At 43.2% G+C, this 18070-nt stretch overlaps 1 protein-coding gene across 1 annotated transcript in view; it reads right to left on the reverse strand.

Moving 5' to 3' along the window:
- Positions 1–8582: 8582 nt before the first annotated feature.
- Positions 8583–18070, reverse strand: part of LOC109462081 (ephrin type-B receptor 1-like) — a 13314-nt gene continuing 3826 nt past the window's right edge. Inside the window, exons 2-4 of the mRNA XM_019758579.1 lie at positions 17429–17493; positions 9131–9794; positions 8583–8596 (exon numbers count right to left, since the gene is read on the reverse strand). Coding sequence (XP_019614138.1) covers positions 8583–8596; positions 9131–9794; positions 17429–17493 — 743 coding nt within the window. The remainder of the gene's footprint in view (positions 8597–9130; positions 9795–17428; positions 17494–18070) is intronic.

The following is an 18070-nucleotide window of genomic DNA, read 5'->3' on the forward strand; positions in this document are numbered from 1 at the left end:
TCTCTCTACTTATGAAGCTTTATGAGTTCAACGTGTAGAAACCACAAAGATACTGCACCTTCTGTTCTCACTATTCCAATTCTTCCCGTCCTTAGTAACATAAGGCACGGGTAATGTATTTACAAGACAGGAGCCAACAGCTGTTCTATGGCACTGGGAATTTTTGCTTTCTTTATTCAGGACTGGCGTCGCGGAGTCTTGCATGTGTCCCTCCCCTTCCAGTCACATCTGTTCTGCTCCTTCTGTCCGGGCAACAAACTGCCTAGGCGATTTTCCAAGGATTCTTCCATACATACACAGGGATGGAAATATGTTTTTCTGCACATACCTGTACTGGTGCTACTCTGCTAGTAACACTGAAAATACCTGAACCAGACAAGTTTACCTGCACCACTCAGAATTTGGAAACATTATGGATCATACAAAAAAGTGTTCAGGAACCATTGCCATAATTTCTTTTATACTTCATAAAAAGAGTCAAATAAAAATCCACATACACATATTATATTTAAAACCAGTGTACATGGCCTACTGCAGGTTAGGTACAGGTAGACATCAGAAATACCTCCACTGACCTGCATATGCAGGTGGGATTTCAAGCCCAGATAGAAGGAGAGAGAAAGAATGCAGGAAGCCCTGTGGGTAACATTGACACTGATCAGCCTGTAGTCTGCCTCTCTGGGCGGTACATTACTGATCTCCTGCAGGAAAACCTTGGCTTTTAATCTGTGTCGGAGGAGGGGGAATGAAAAAGATATCAGAAACTGTCCGGGGACCCGAAACAAGACTGACTGCCGCCCTGTAGAAATGGTATACACTACACAGTAGGTCCAACACAGGCTGCTATAGCAGGGCTCAATGCATGTTAGTGCAGGTAGAATGTAGCTGTACAGGTATTTCTGATGTCTACTTGCAACTTACCTGCAATTGGACATGTACTTAGTGAATTTTTGTTTGCTGCATTGACTGTTAATGTTATGGCATATAAAGCATAAAAGAAGTACGATCCATAGTTCTTAATATTCTTAGTGGTGCAGGTAAAATTTGTCTGATGCAGGTAATTTTCAATCTCACTTGCACCAGTGCAGGTATGCAGAAAAAAAGCAATTTCAAGCCCTCTGTCTCTCTCTCTCTACAGAAATGTCAACATTTCCATCTACATCCGGACTGGAATTCGAGAGCAGTTTTTCCCCGGAAAGATGTCAAGAGAAACCTCTCCTATCTTCCATCAAACAACCTCTCGGAGTGAAATCACTTCTGACAGCGAAATGCTAGAATTTACATACGGAAATGTCAGGAATACAGGATGGTAGAAACGGACTGTCAACAGATATTGTATCACATCCAGACATCTTTCTACAAAGCACACGGAGAAAGAATTTTCCCTCCTTTATTATCGTCTTTAAGAAAAATCGCCAGGTAGCCATGGGTGTTCCTTATCACCTGGCCCAAGACGTTGCTTCCTTCGGTTTCGGGTTTTAGCTAATTATCTTAACGAAGCAAGACAATGCGGACTGCAGGAGCAGAACTAAACATGCCCAAAATGATTCTGCTCGCAAATTTAGATGGCGCTCGTATCAGTAAGTTGTGCGACTTTGGAATGTACCAAGCAGGCATGTAATTTGGGAGGGGACAGTTTTATCTATCAATAAAGATTATAATAGATCTATATTTGTCCTTGGTTGCCCTCAAAACTCAGGCCCACTCACGTGACATTGGGATTTCTTTATCCCCACCAAGGACAGGATTTGGAGCTTTGGGCCACAGTAGTTTATATCCTTGGTTCTCAGAGAAGAAGATTCAGCAAAATGGAAACAAAACACTTTTTGAATCTGACTATCATTTACTACGATAGACCACCAATGTATAGACTTCAACTCAGACTGTGTTTCACCTTGATCTTCTATTCAAGTATTATTTCTTTATATGTTGGTGAAGGTTAGACATCCAGGTAATAAGATTTGCCAAAAAACAGTTACTCAAGCAACTGGATATGATTTTGGAAACGGTCTGACGTTTCAGGTAGCATCCACTACTTTATGTCAGTGACACTGGAGAGTTGTCAGAAAAGCAGGTTTGTAAGTATGAACTATTGGTTGAAATACAAAAAAGTGAATATTATTTCTTTATTTCCGGGAGCCGATAAATTGATTTGGAGTTGCCCTAATCCCCTTACCTGAAGTTTGAGAGTCCGACTGTGGGGAGGAGAATACTAATTTTATACAAGCGATCCATCATTGAGCATTCTGCTGACCCGGGGCAAGTCTGTCGTTTGTCACAAGTGTGCATCGGGATCCTTTCCGCTACAAAAGAAACGCTCAAATTCCTTCCCGTGTAGCACATTAATTTTGAGAAAAAAAGTGAATAGTTATCTACCAAACGTTCTACAAATCATGATGCAGATTTTGGTATTTATTGCACTAAAGTTTTGCCTTATCAAATATCAAAATTAGACAATCATAACTACTTCTGCTTGTGTTTTCAGAACTGAAAATAGAAAAAAAACATCATAATACTGAATACAATATGCTTGTCTGCAGCTAAAAGATGTATTGTGAAGTTTTTGGTCAAGACATAAAATGTTAAAACTTTATATAAGTGTTGGAACAGGGGACTCGAATGAACCAAAAAGTCCTGAGTCAGTTCTAAAACCGCTGACTTGGCAGTGCAACCAAACACACAATCTCCTTTCTCAGAACCCATGTCCTGTAGCACGCCACTGTCTGGTAAAACAATCCGCACGTCTCACTTTCAGACTTGTTGACTGAAATGACATTCATTTCGGTACAACTCGAGCCCTAGATACAACACATGAGTCACCCTTGACTGTGAGCCACTTCCCAGTAGTTTTGGTACATTTCATGTATGTTTCTACAATAACAAATCCTTGCTAACTATTCTAACAGCAGTCCAGAGTCCTTGCTGTGATCCAAACCCTAGTTACAACAAATTCTGAGTCACCCTTGACTGTGAGCCACTTCCCAGTAGTTTTTGCACATTTCATGTATGTTTCTACAGTACAAACTGCCTCAACAGGAGTCCAGATCCCTCTTGACTAACTTTAATTTCGGTACCACACGAACCCTAGTTACTCCATGTGACTCACCTTTGACTGTGAGCCACTTCCCAGTAGTTTTCGTACATTTTATGTATGTTTCTACAATATCAAATGCCTGCTAACTTTTCCAACAGGAGTCTAGATTCCTTGCTGCGATCCAAACCCTAGTTACAACAAATTCTGAGTCACCCTTGACTGTGTGCCACTTCCCAGTAGTTTTCACACATTTCATGTATGTTTCTACAATAACAAATCCCTGCTAAGTACTCCAACATGAGTCCAGATCCCTCAAGAATTAAAAGAAATTCATTTCACTGACTGTGACTTGGACCCAAGATACAAGTTATACAACATCTGACTTCTGAGTCACCCTTGACTGTGTACCACTGTGTGTACTTCTACTTTTCATGTATGTTTCTACAATAACAAATCCCTGCTAACTACCTCAACAGGAGTCCAGATTCTTTTTGGCTAAAGGAGAATGAAATGACATTCGTTTCACTGTGACCCAAACCCTAGTTACAACATCTCTTGACTGTATGCCACTGTGTGCTCTGCACTTCTCCCACATTTCATGTATGTTTCTACAATAACAATTCCGTGCTAACTGTTCCAACATGAGTCCAGGTTTCCCGTAGCGTGGGGTGTCCCGTGCCGCTGACCCTCGGCTAAGCGGTGACACGACATTGTTTTTCGCTGACGTGTGCGACTGAACCGAGGCCTTTCTGTTTGAACCGAGGCCGCTCCTGTTAGCTTTCCCAGCCACCCATGCCCCATTACCCAGTCCCGTTCCCCCTAAATGCCCTCCGCCCAAACACAGCGAACAGTTTGTTCCTGTTAGAACTCTACATAACCTGACACAATGAGGGTCTGCATGGGGGGGTACTGTGATCATGAATCACACAAAAAAGTGTTCACTGTCGATTACGAATTTCATCAAATTCTCAGAGCTGATTATGAACAGTTACAGCTTATGTACTGATTAGGAATTGCAGATGATTTTGGGTGGTTGCCTACAGATTGCGCAGACTAAAAAGGCCTGATTATGCCTTACGAAAAAGGGCATGCATGCCCTCTTAGAACACTATACGCACAGACAAGATCTCTTCTCTAGTTCACCCGTGCCCCATCCTGACCCTAACTCGCTCTTGTGTCTCTTTTATCTTCTGGTTGTTGTCTTACGGCCTCCCTCCACAAGACAGTACAGTGGCCTTGTTACAACATTACTTGCACACAGGTCTTCTTGGTTACTGGTAGATCAAGCACTGAACATACAGCTTCTGACAGCTCAACAGTGTCACTGACGAAAGCTAGTGGATGCTACCTGAAACGTCAACCGTTTCCAAAATCATATCCAGTTGCTTGAGTAACTGTTTTTTTCTTGTGGCTTGTTTGATCAGTTTGATGGACTGGGAAGGGATATCCTAGTCCATCTCACATGCAATATTTATACACGTACGATTCTTGGTTGTTTTACTTCCAAAATCATATCCAGTTGCTTGAATAACTGTTGTTTTTTTTCTTTTTGGCAAACATACAGCTTGTTTGATCAGTTTGATCGAAGGGGAAGGTATATCCCCAGTCCATCTCACATGCAAGATTTATACGCATACGATTCATGGTTGTTTTACTTCCAAAATCATATCCAGTTGCTTGAGTAACTGTTGTTTTTCTTTTGGCGAACATACAGCTTGTTTGATCAGTTTGAGTGATATTCTAGGCCTATTCTAGTCCATCTCACATGCAAGATTTACATGCGCACGATCCACGGTTATTTTACGGCCCCAGAAATGACACAGATACAACTGATTACGCTGCTTTATTTACGACAATGGGAGTTTCTCTAGGCTTCAGAAGTAATGGACTGTAGCAGCTCTATATCAGCCATCCCCTGTAGCCAACAGTAATCATATCAACCCATCTGCCTCCCTTGAGAGTGTGTCACCCACAAAGCCAAACATGGTCAGAGATGATGAAGCCCACCACAAATTGTCACCCTGACACTTGTTAGTGGCTACTGGTTAGCCTCTACCAGGCTTGGGGAGGCGGCTGGAAAGAGTAGAAATCGGCCAAATAGAGAGATAAGCATGCCAAGGGAGTTTGTCCGTTGAGAGAACATTTGGCCTCCCCAAGCCTGGTAGAGGCTAACTACTGGTCAGTAACAGAAGCTAGTCTCTACCAGACTCTTTTGCAGGCTGAATGACTAGCAGAAATTGGACTAAAAAGAAAGTAGCTGGCCAGGGGAGTTAGCCGGCCATAGAGGGTCCAATTTTCCTGGCCAGCTACATTTTTAGGCCAAATTCGACTATTTATTCAGCCTGCAAAAGAGTCTGGTGGAGACTAGCCAGAAGCCAGAAATCTCATTATCTGTTTTTCTATCTTGATTGACAAGTTTCAAACAGTAGCCTGCTGCCTTATTACCCAGAAGTGCCTGACAGAGAACTGCCATCAGGAAGATTCTTTGGACACTCATCACTTCACAGAAGCCAGGAACATTACACAGGGACGTAGTAACTCAATTAGCTCACGGCAATCTGCGTAGGCTCTACCATACTGATTTGGGGGCTAAAAAAATAACAGATAACTGTAGGCTCCACCATACTGGTTTCAGGGATGAAAAATAACAGATAACTGACCAATCTGCTAGAGATAGCTGGTCCAAGAAAGATAATTCCGTCTCTACAGCTAATTCCTCTGGCAAATAATTTTCTGGACAAGAAGGAAAATATCTTCTAAAAAAGGCTAAATGCTAGAAATTCCACCAATGATAATAAAAGCAGATTTTCATCTTATACTAGATAATCTTTGTCACTGTAGGAAGTATGGATCATACAAAAGAAACCGTTGTCGTATTTTTCATAGGTGGTGACAGTCAGTGCATCAAATCCAAATCCACCAACCCAAATCCATGTAAAGCAAACGGTGCAGGTTAGGTGCAGGTAGACATCAGAAATACATGTACCCGCACAGCAATTTTACCTGTATATGCAGGTGGGATTTTGAGCCCTGAGACCACAAAAGCTTGCCGTGATACCGTAGATTTGTTACGAGAAGCCCCTCTTCTCTCCTCTCCCTGTTGTAATACAATTTGCGAATGTGTCTACCCTAAAGATTGGTCTGCCTGCATTTTATTCTGGTGCCAAATCATCACTTGTCCAATCTGTCTCCCGAAAGCGTGCGTGATTACTACACAGCACGTTTTTCCATCCAACCCCAGACATGTTTTCTCTATGATTGCTATAGGCTGAGTATTGCCGTCTCGGTCTGTCCAGAATTGTTATGTTTTCGGTATGATAATAAGAAGGGTGTTGAAAACCCAGGATCCCGTGTGAAGCGGAGTGTGGAAAAGCGGGACTAATACAGAGGGTTGAAACAGTAGCTGCTTTTCTAGTGAATTCTAACCCCGAGGGTACCCAATCGGCATTCCCTACAGTAGTCTAGGTGTGCTCAGCGCAGGTCTGTGCATATACTACATGCCTGAGGCCTGTGTACAGGGAGAGGCATCTACGGAATGGATGTGATTTACTTCACTGATTGATATTACCTGCCAAATATGGGAATATTCTGCTACTGTGTGGTGAATGCATGGAAAAGGGCAAACCTGCACTGGACTATGTTTAGGCATAGAAATAGCAAAATGTCTATTACAAAGTTAACTTTATTGCACCCAAATTGTACAAGGCACAAATTAACAATGTATTACATCAACTTTATAAAAACAAACATACTACAAGAATAATCTACCTTACAGTGGAGCAGGTGCCGATAATCTTCAATTTGTTAATTTTCAATCAGAAAAACGTGTTTTTCGAGCAGTCAACAGCAGTATCACAACAATCTTGTGGTTAGGAAGGACCAACAAATGTTTCTCGTCACCCTTTCACTGATCCTTCCTGCTGCCCTTTCAAGCCACCGGAATGAAAACCGTGATCCTGTTACAGTCAATGGGATCCTGTTGAAAACTGCGGACTCATATTCGGTCACCTCTGACCTACGGTTTTCTCATTAATTATCCCACGTACACAAACGAAGCTCCTATCACTTCTACAGACATAAACTTCATAGCACCCCAAAAACTGGGGGTTTTGGGGGTCTTCAGGGTCTTTGGGAGCTTTTATGTGCTATTTTCTGATTGCATATAGACAATACAGCCGGTCTGGTTGAATTACCCCCGTATTTTGGAACTAGGCTGATCAGAAAACAGCCGAAGACCACCAAACCCCCAGTTCTATAAGCCTGCTACGGAGGCTAATCAGAAAACAGCCGAAGGCCACCAAACCCCCAGTTCTATAAGCCTGCTACGGAGGCTAATCAGAAAACAGCCGAAGACCACCAAACCCCCAGTTCTATAAGCCTGCTACGGAGGCTAGCCCTAGCAACTCTCTTCATACACACACTCTTGTCAACGGCAAAGTAAACTGACTCATTTTCGAGCGAACTAATCGCAGTATTGTGGGCACTTGAGTTTGGGTTGCTAGGTTATCCACTCATGGCAGAGCACTCATGTTGTTTAAATCAATGGTGGCCACTTTGAGAGACTTTTTCCAAAAGAGTTCCCGCATATTTTAACAGTTACGTCTATGCGAATGACTGTTTTATCACATGAGGCGGTCATGAAAAATTTAGGGAGAAGCGATGAAATGAGTCGATCTGTTCCCGTTATACAATCAACAACATGGCCGCAACGGAACGATACGGTAGCAGGGGTCGTGACCCGATGAAATTGGGCCGCTCACATCTCTTGTCTCGCCCGACGCACGGTTTTCTTTTGATTAAACGTTCTGCTACCTCACGTCCCGCACATACTAAACATTGACTCACAGTAAGTTGAACACAATGTACAAATACAATCCACTCTAAACTACAGACATGTGGAGCCACAAATTTGACAGGTAATACAAGAGAAAGGAGTTTAAGTAGCGTGTTTACAGTTTGTTGTTTGGGTTCCTTTCCCCAGACATGTACGCAAAGCTATTTTGTATCTTAATCATCAGATCGAGTTTCAAAGTAGTGTCGGGATATGCCTGCTCTTTTAGGATAGGGTTGTGTACCTAAATATAGGCCGGGCATAGAACGAATGGCCAGGGTCACCCTGCAGTGTTATGTAGATGGAGGAGAGGTTGAAACGTTGAAAAGGCGCCGGGTTTGCCCATTTTCCGCTAAGCTGGTCGGCAAATTTGCCCAGGCCGAGGGTTGGGCTGCTCAACTCATTAGGGGAAAGAACAGGAACTGGCTGAAGTTTGGGTACCCGGAGTGTTTGCACAGTTTAGGAAACTGTCCCGAAGTGTGCTCTGGCTACCACCGGTCCCCCACCCTTCTTTCTGTCCTCATTAGAGGCTTGAATACCGGTAACCACTGAATTTCAAAGCTCAAGACCTAGACGGACTGGGAGAATAGAAACTAGCTGAGTTTGGGTACACAGAGTGTTTGCTCAGTAACGAAACAGTCTGGAGAGTACTCTCCCTACCACTGGTCCCCCACCCCTCTTTGTGTTCTAATTAAAGGCTTGACTAACCACCAACTTTCAAAGCTTGGGACCTGGAGGTAGAAGCAAGAAAACGAGTAAACGAGCCCCTTTTCAGAACATGAGAGGTCCTTGGATAAAGCTCCATTCAAACATGTTCTTGACACGAAGGCGAAACATCCACCCAGCCCAACAATGGGGCGGCTTTGTTGGACCGACCAGTGCTTGCACAACAGAACGCTATTGTTGGGCCGCGAAATATCAACCGTGCCTGTTACTCCGGCGCTACTCTACACGAAGGGTAAATATTGGGACTTTAAATTAAACTTGGGGGGACAAATACAAGCTCGCTGGTCAGCAAACTGCACAGTAACCTGCAATATTGCCGACACTATCTTCATGATACTGAAGGCAGTCACCACAACTGAAAGAAGAAGATTCGGAACCAAGAGGTCCCAGGTTCGAATCCTGCCATGCCACCGATCTTGTGCCCTTGGGAAAGGCACTTCACACGACTTTCCTCACTTCACTCAGGTGAAAATGAGCATGCCAGAATGATCATTATCATGGGCACTAAAAAAGAAACCAAAAACAACTGGAAGACTTACCGGTGCAGCCGTCAGTATCTGGTTCATGGCCAGGAAGACATTGGCATCCACCGGTGAACAGTGTCCACTTGCCGTCGCTGGTGCACTGTACGGTCGGCTGGGCCGAGACTTCGGCGTTCGGCACGCAAGACCCGGCCGCCTGGACAAGGGACGTCACCTCCGGTCCCGTCACCGTCTTGTTAAACGTCGCCAAACTGTGCGACACCGTCGGGCAAACCTTGTAGTACACGCGGACGGAGAGAAGCGACATGCACGCACCAGAGTCTTGGAACGCCAGGTAGAATCCGTTCTTGTTGATCGGGCCGATGTTGCGGATCTCCTTGTTGACCTCCTGCACGTTGACGTTGCTGAATCTTCCGTCCGCGGCGATCCGGTCCACTTTCGTGTACGCGGACTCGTTCCAGGCCGGATATTCGTCCGTAGCGTCGTCTGCGTCGGACTCGAAGTAGTAAAAGTCGAAGGTTTCCTTACACGAGACGACGTTCGGTATATCTCGGCACTCGCGGATTGAGAACCGGATTTCCACGTAGATTCGCTGCCCCTCCTTTTTCGGGATCCACTCCGTTCTGAGCCAGTTGTTCTGGTCTTCCCGCTGGACTTGGCAGACTTGGTACGTTCTGACCGGGTGGCCGGTTTCGGGGTTGATGTTGCTCACCTCAATCCACTGAGAAGGAAAGAAAAAATACAAGTTATCATCGGCAGAAAAACTTTACCAAAGAAGAAAACACACATGAATTTTCAATCCACTGAAAAGAAAAAAACATTGCAAAACAAGTGAAAACCATGCAGCCAAAAATCATTAGTAGAAAAACTTTACTAACTGACAACACACAGGAAGTTTTAATCCACAGAAAAGAAAAAAGAATACAAGACAAAAGGAGAGAAAACCATGCAGCAAAAATCAACTTGACATCACATTCACATTCATTAGTAGAAAAACTTTACTAACTGACGACACAGGTGTATTTTCAATCCACTGAAAAGAAAAGGAAAGAAAAGAAAAGAACAAGACAAAACGAGTGAAAATCAGCAAAAAATTAACTTCACAATCATTAGTAGACAAACTATCTGACAAGAAAGGTGTATTTTCTATTTTCGAACCATCACCTATTCATGTTCATCTCGTAACAACATGAACATTGAAAAGAAAAATAACTTCACACAAGACGAATTGCCTATTTTCAGGTCATTTGGTTCAGAGAAGCAGAAAAAAGCCGATCTGAAACAATATGTTCCTCTTCAGAGAACAACCCAGATCTGACCTGGATTCTACACACACAAACAAGCCATCAAAACTACAAAGATTACAGACCCATCGCACATAAGCACGCGGTCACAAAAACCTGTTACTTCTCATCACGCATACATCACGAGGGTAATAAAGGATCGTGAAACGCTCTTTCGGCGGGTATCACATTTGAAGAGGAGTGTTTCTGGCTTAGGGTCCGGTCCATTTCTACCCCAGCTAAGGGCATTAAAAAGATCAGTGTAACACCGACGGTGGTGTTAGTGTGGTCAGGACTATATGACTGGCATGTGATCTCAAGGTTTGATATACCGAGACAGAGCTCTAGCCAGCGCAGTTTTTCTGTCCATTGCAGGAACTTGATGCGTGATGTGTGATGGAAAAATTTTTTAACCAATCCATCAACCTAAATTGATGGACAAAGCTGACAAAAATGTTGGGTAAAAATACAAAAACATACACCAACAACCACTCTGAACCCCATGATTTGCCTTTCCAAATTTCATTTCTAAAGGTTTGAAAACCCAAAATTTGTCCCAGACCCCCCTAGATGCACTTAATTCCCCCTAGGTCCAATCATGAACCTGGGCTGATGAAAAAACTGAGCTGGCTAGAGCTCTGTACAGAAAGCATCTCCGCAGATCAATGAGAGTGTCGCCAGGCGTTGGAGCTAATTAATAGCAACTGTCAGGGATGTGTAGCAGAGGTGAGGGGAGATGACACATGGGCAGGGATCGATAAGGTGAGATGAGGGAGTGACCTGCTGATCCCGTGTACCTGTCTTCCGGCAACAATCTAGCGTGGTTTGTTACAAGCGACAGAAAGGGGGTGATAGAAAGATGGGGTGACTATCTAGTGCCCCAGGTTGGAAAATGAAGTATTTCACGTAAGGAGAGACATATTGGAGATTGGTTGTTAGATTTCAGTACCATTTTTGGCAGTTAGAATATTTTCTTGTCAATTTCCTAACGCGTCTCTATTTCTTATTTTTTTCTGTTTGTTACCAGTAGCAAGGGGGGGACAGTGGATGGAGAGATGGGGTGAATTTAGCTCCCCAGGTTGGAAAATGAAGCATTCCAAGTCAGAAGAGCGATATTGAAAATTGGTTGTTAGTTTGTAGGACCATTTTTTCCAGTTAGGCACAGAAGGGGATAGCGGATGGAGAGATGTCAGCAAATTTAATGCCCCAGGTTGGAAAATGAAGTATTCCGCCATTTCCACGTCAGGAAAGACATTTTGGAGATCAGTCATCAGATTTCTCACATCATTTCGGGACCATCTTTTCCTGTTAGGATACACTGTATTTACAGGGTATACATATACAAGATATGTATTTTCTTATGCATATTTTTTGTATAATCAAAAGTAATCATAAATTCCCTACAATTACATAATGCCAATAAGTTGCTTTATCGCAATGTGAATGCTTAACCTCGCTATCAAACTTTGAACAGTTTAGGCTTTAAATTTTAAATCTATCGACAAAAATATCTCCCTTTTCCACAGCAATAATCAGCCTTACATCAACAAATAAAGCCTTTATCAGCCGGTAACACGTCTATGTTTGCCCAGCCAGGTGTTTCAATCTTCTTACTGACAACCTCTGGAAACCTGCCAACTTTCTTATCTTTGACGAAGCACCTTGTCTCCGCGAAGACTCCCGATTGATATCTAAATTTGTTTGGGCAGATTCTTACGTTCGAAGCCACTCTTCGTAAGCAAGTCGTATGTATAAATAATCGTTCTCGATCGTTAGCGAGTCTTTGCGCGTTTATTTTCGCGATACACGGATGATCGTTTGAAGCGTAATCATTTAGGCGGCATTGATTGGTGCAAATCTGTACCGATAGTCTCCCATTTTCTGCTTAATGCCCCTCGTTAGCGGTAATTTCCGCTTTAATTGCTGCCTTGGCCTTGAGCGAGAAACGGTAATGAATTTGGGAGGATGAGCAAATCCTGATTATATCCCTCTGCTTCTGCACTGCAAACTGTCCTATGCTTTACTCGGTACAACTGTTATAGTGTTAAACCAGCGATTAGCCCATTGAACTGATTACACGTAGATGTATTCATGTAGTATGACACAATGTATATTTTTTTAAATATGTATATGTGCAATAATGCACTATTCCTCACTACATGTGGCAAATGCTTTTCCAGAACATGAAACTGTTTTTATGATAAGTGAATTTGTGTGCATTACTTTATATGCAAACTTTAAAACTACTTGGAAATTCAGACTCATTACAATTCAATGTGTACATTTTGTAAGTCTGCCAGTTAAATAAAATTCATTAATTCTGACGACTAGCTTCCCAGAATCCGAGCAGCTTGCGCTTGTTTAGATTAAAAGGTTGATTCTGCGTGGCACGAGGCGTCTTGCCGCCCAGCCACACACAGACTAGGAAGGAAGAAGAGCTTAAGTCTGTCTGAACAGACCCGGTCAGAAATGTTTTCACACCCCAACGTCCGAACCTTTCTGTGACCCTGACAAGGTTAGGAGGATTTTTTGGGTGTCGGCTAACAGTGACTTGGCCACAAGCCTAGACTTTTGTAAGTGTGATATTTCTTCTTAACCCTCTCCCTGCTGCCTCACCCCATAACCAATATGAATCTAGTGCCAGGCTACTACCTTAGCATACTGTAGGTTAAACGGCAGTGAAATTCGTTTTTGAAATCTTTGAAATTTCCTCATGACCATTTCTCACATCCTATTCTCAGACAAGAAGTCAACATCAGGCGCAAACATATGATATGCGTCAGAGGAAACACCCTACTATGCAAAAAAAAACTCAGTCATATTATTCCAGGACTTGCTGTATTCCTGGTATTGGTTCTTCGTAATTTACCAAACATATCGGAAGACTACGATTTATATCAAGACTTTCAACGCCTTTTTATCTAGGCTAAGGCGCACCAGAGGGTACCAAAAAACACTTCCATGTATCATCTTCCTTCCCCGCATATTTCACAGGATCAGGCACGGTTTCCTAGGGTTAGATCCTCCACAGATCACTCCTAATCAGGTAATCTACGGCTTCCTGGCCGAGAGATCTATCGGAGGAAAATCCAGATCTGAAGAGGATATTATTCAGCGATGATACCCATCTACAGCAGGAAGCCCTTCCCATAATCCTGTACTCAAGATCAACCAATCAAATCTCTCCTTTGTCTTAGCAGATTGGCGGGATAAGTGAGGTGGATTTTCGGAAGGTCTGCTAGATCAACCAATCAAATCTCTCCTTTGTCTTAGCAGATTGGTGGGATAAGTAAGGTGGGTGTTCGGAAGGTCTGTTAGATCAACCAATGAAAGCACCCGTAGTTTTTCCTTTGTCTAGGCTGATTGGGTGGATAAGAAGTGAGGTGGGAGTTCGGAAGGTGCGTTTGTTTGAGGGATAGACTAAAACTACAAGCCAATAAGTGGTAGTTTTAACAGGATGATATCTAAATCACGGAACCACCGTTCCCCTCCCCCTATCTAAAGCCTTCACATGACTGTGTGACGGACAACTGGGATTGAAGAGAATTTTCCGGCGTTCTTACCGCCAAGCGTTTCATTCGGAGAACGACCGAGATGTGAAACGTTTTCTGAAGGCGGAACAAACTCGCTTCTTTACAGCCGACAATAAAAACTATCCATGAAACCAAGCAACATTTTTCTCTCCGCTACGATGCTACTACACTTATTCTGCAAAAACAGGCTTCCAAGGTGGCTAGTTTTCAGCATAATAAAATTTTGTTTGCCATATAATATCTAGAATGGACATGGCTGCATTTCAGCATTATTCACTGACAATAAGTAGACAGGCAATAAACCTACTGACCTAGACCCGGTTTACACGACGACAAAAACCTGGCGTACGATAATGGCGTACGCACGCGATCGTACGACAATTGCGTACGACCATTTTTTCCAGCGTGTAAACCGGCCCCACCTATCGTACGCACCTATCGTACGCAATTTGCGTACGCCACCTCGAAGGCAGGCGTACGATCGTGTACGATCGCCCAGCGGGGAGTCAGGATGCCTCCCCGCCTCGTGTAAACGCGACTGATCGTACGAACGGCGTTCGCAAGCACTTCCCTGTTGCAGGAGGTCAGGGGTCATATGCAAATTCCATTCTTCTTCCCGCGCCTGTGAAAACCCACGCCGTGTTACTGATCTTTACTCTGTTTTCTCTGATCCGTTTCGGTTTTCCTTTTGTTTTTTATCGTATTTGATTTGTTTGTTGTTTTGCTGAGCCTGTTTGCTCGCGACTGCCGCAACTGACCATGGCAGAAGTGCGCAATAGCTCTAACTGTCACGTTCCCACACTGACCGATCGATCCCACCTTGAGCTTGAATGATTGCAATGACTGCAAAAATTGCTGCCCGTTGGATCTCATGGTACCGCTCCCTGCGACGTCCAACCCTTCTTCTACGCAATGCCCGGCGACGCAAGTACATCCGCGAAAAGAAGAATAGCAACATCTGACGCATGAAGAACAGAAAAAGAGCCTGTTCTCCCGCCATTTTGAAAATAGCGCTATGTCAAAGCTCGCGGCGGGTCAAATGGGGTCACGATAGTGTGGAGCGCTGCGGGAGTCCCGGCGCTGTCCGTCCCGCTCCGTGTAAACCGAAACGGTCGTACGATCGCGTGCGTACGCCATTATCGTACGCCAGGTTTTTGTCGTCGTGTAAACCGGGTCCTAGCTAGAAGCTAAAGCTGGGTGCCATCCTATTTATATACCCAGGCTCCCATACTCGCTCCATAAAAATATTTGGGAGTATATGGGAGCCCTGGTATACAAATAGGATGGCACCCAGGCAGGCTGGTTAGTACTCAGTAGTCTTGGAAAGGGGAAGTTTGTGTAACAACTGTTACATTTTAGTCTGCAAAGCTTTTGGAAACATTGTTGAACCATGGCTGGGCTTTTTGAGGGGTATACCTGGGTTTGCAAAAGAATCCGAAATAGAAGTGATATGCCAGAATGACAAGACAAAACACATTACAAAGGGTGACCCGGTCCCTGAAAAGTGCAGTCATATACTAAAGCCTGATTGCTAAGAAGACTACCTAACGTCTGCTTGGGTTTGTAGAGTAGTGCTTGAGTTCCTGTGATCATGTGCCTGTAATAAGGGCATGATTACATGGGTTAATGCTGATTACTGGTTATTTTGTCCACCGGTCACATCTGGTGGCACCTTCCTGACCAGACCCAGCGTGCAGCTTCGTTCTAACCCAGGAAACAGGCGAGAGTTTTGCCCTCGGGGCAACAGAAGTGATTCAGGAGTGGGAAATGGGGGAAATTTCTGCCTTCAGGGGACGGAGATGTAATTTACTTCTGCGCAAGTTAATAAAACGTCTCCCCGAAGAGCTGAATAACACCATGAATAGGAGGCTGTGAAATTGTATTCTCACCGAAGTCATTTTGGTAAACTGAGCTGTTGGGCTAATGTTGGACCTTTTTCCAGATATTTTCAAAGCCTTTCTATAATTTTGTCAGCTTTTCTTTCACTGTCCTGGCCTAACTAGATAGAAAATAGAAAAAGTCTAAATATAAAACATCTGCTTGACTCTAGTATTCCAGCCCTGCTGTTTCTCAACTTTCTGCCCAGTTTTGGAAGATGTGGTAAACAGCTAGCCTTTACCAGGCACCATGTATCGCTGGAAAATAGTACAAATTGGCCAAAATAAAGGGAACAGAAGACCAGGGGAGGAGCCGGTCATTTTGCGACCATTTCTACTATTTTTCAGCAATCCGCAGTGCCTGGTAGAGTAGCCTCCGTAGCAGGCTTATAGAACTGGGGGTTTGGTGGTCTTCGGCTGTTTTCTGATTAGCCAAACAGGGGTAATTCAACCAGGTCGGCTATGTTGTCTATATCATATGCAATCAGAAAATAGCACATAAAAGCTCCGAAACACCCTGAAAACCCCCAGTTTTTGGCATGCTGTGGAGGCTACTGGTAGAGGCCAGGGTAGAGGCTAGATGCTGTAGTAAGCAGCTACAGGTGTGAATGACTGGGGGAGCTGTAAGCAAATTGGTGCCAACAGGAGGGAGGTGATCACACCAGCGCGAGAACTGGACCTGCACAGCTGGGGCTTTGCACATGCAAATTTACTGCTGTGAAAGTCTTCTACACACAGTTGCATCAACTTTGTATCTGTTGTACTAAATACATGTGTTTTACACATTCTTTGACATTTTTCTTGAGCATATTAGAAATGGTTTGAAGGGGAAGGTAAAAAACAAAGGGGAATAGTACATAGTGAGGAAAGGTATATGGGATTTACGCAGATGTCAATTTTATTGCTGTGAAAGTCTTCTACACGCAGTTGTATAAACTTTGTATCTGTTGTAAAACAGAAGTACTTTTCTTGAGCATTATGAGTGATTAAAAAGGAGTACAAAGGATTTTTTTAAAAAAAGGAAGGAAAGGTGTAGGGAAATGTTTGCAGGGAAAAATCTTAGCTGCACAGAAACTTGTGGGGCTGTTTCTGTTTTTAAAAACCAGTCTTCGGTGTCTCTTTTCTTCACCAGCCAGTTTGGATGTAAAAAAAGAAAGCAAGATTTTTTTAAATGTCTAAAATCACACCAAAAATAAGCTGGAGTTTAAACCACAGCGTGGAGTTGGAGTGTATGGAGTGTACTAGTAACATCTGCCCCTGTAGGCTGGATAAATATTCACCCCCCAAGAAATTCTCAGACAGTTGTGAAGGGAAATGAGCTGTCAAGTGATGAGTTCTACGATGGGCACACAACACGTCACACGGCTTATAAATTTTCATATTCCCGGCTTGTTTACTTGGTTTCTGTCTGTGGGACACAAGACTGCAAATTGTGTTGGGTTGAGATGATGAAAATGCCTAAAATACTGTTAAAAATTCCAAAAACACATAAAAAATAAGCCAATGCCATAGCCTAAACCTCTGCTTGGAGAGTACAGATATACCAGACCAGATGTTTACTAACGGAGTAAAAAAAACTGATAAAAACTTCCAAAACACATTAAAAGAGTCATAGGCTAAACCTCAGAGAGTACAGATGTACCAGACCAGATGTTTACTTACGGAGTTGCTTGGGTTGACTGTCCATCCTGCTAACGTTGACATGGTTCTTGTGTCCATCAAAACTTCTGTGAAAGAAAATTCAAACAAGACTCAATAACAGTTACAAAGACTTTATCAGAATACAAATGTAGTAGACTAGGCATTTGTTTTCTTGTACAAAATAATGTAATTTTTATCCATAGTAGTGTAGACATATTGGTAGGCAAAAATTACTGCACTTTCAAGACTCCAATATTCTGGCTTGAATTACAACTTTGACCAACCAGAGAAGTTCAATATTCTAGATTTAATTTAAAATTGACCAACCAGCAGTCATTATCACATCTGGCCCCGGGGAAAAAAGAGAAATAAGACCGGGAAGAAAATTTATCGGAGCGCCGCGCTCACTCAACAACTCGTGACATCCTTTCGATACCCCGATAATCTCACAACATCGAGGAAATCTATATTTATTTCATTTCCAATACTGTGATTAAAACGAAGCCGAACGATTTGTGATGCCGTTACAGCGAGAACAATATACAGAGAAAAAGGATCTCCTCCTCGGATCTATAACTTTCACATGCACCAATTTTTCCTTTAAAAGTAATAATAAAGATGTTATAAACATATTTTCATTTCCAATACTGTGCTTAACGAAGC

The sequence above is a fragment of the Branchiostoma belcheri genome, unplaced genomic scaffold (assembly GCF_001625305.1).
Source record: "Branchiostoma belcheri isolate BF01 breed outbred unplaced genomic scaffold, Haploidv18h27 scaffold99, whole genome shotgun sequence".
In the NCBI taxonomy this organism is placed as follows: Eukaryota; Metazoa; Chordata; class Leptocardii; order Amphioxiformes; family Branchiostomatidae; genus Branchiostoma; species Branchiostoma belcheri.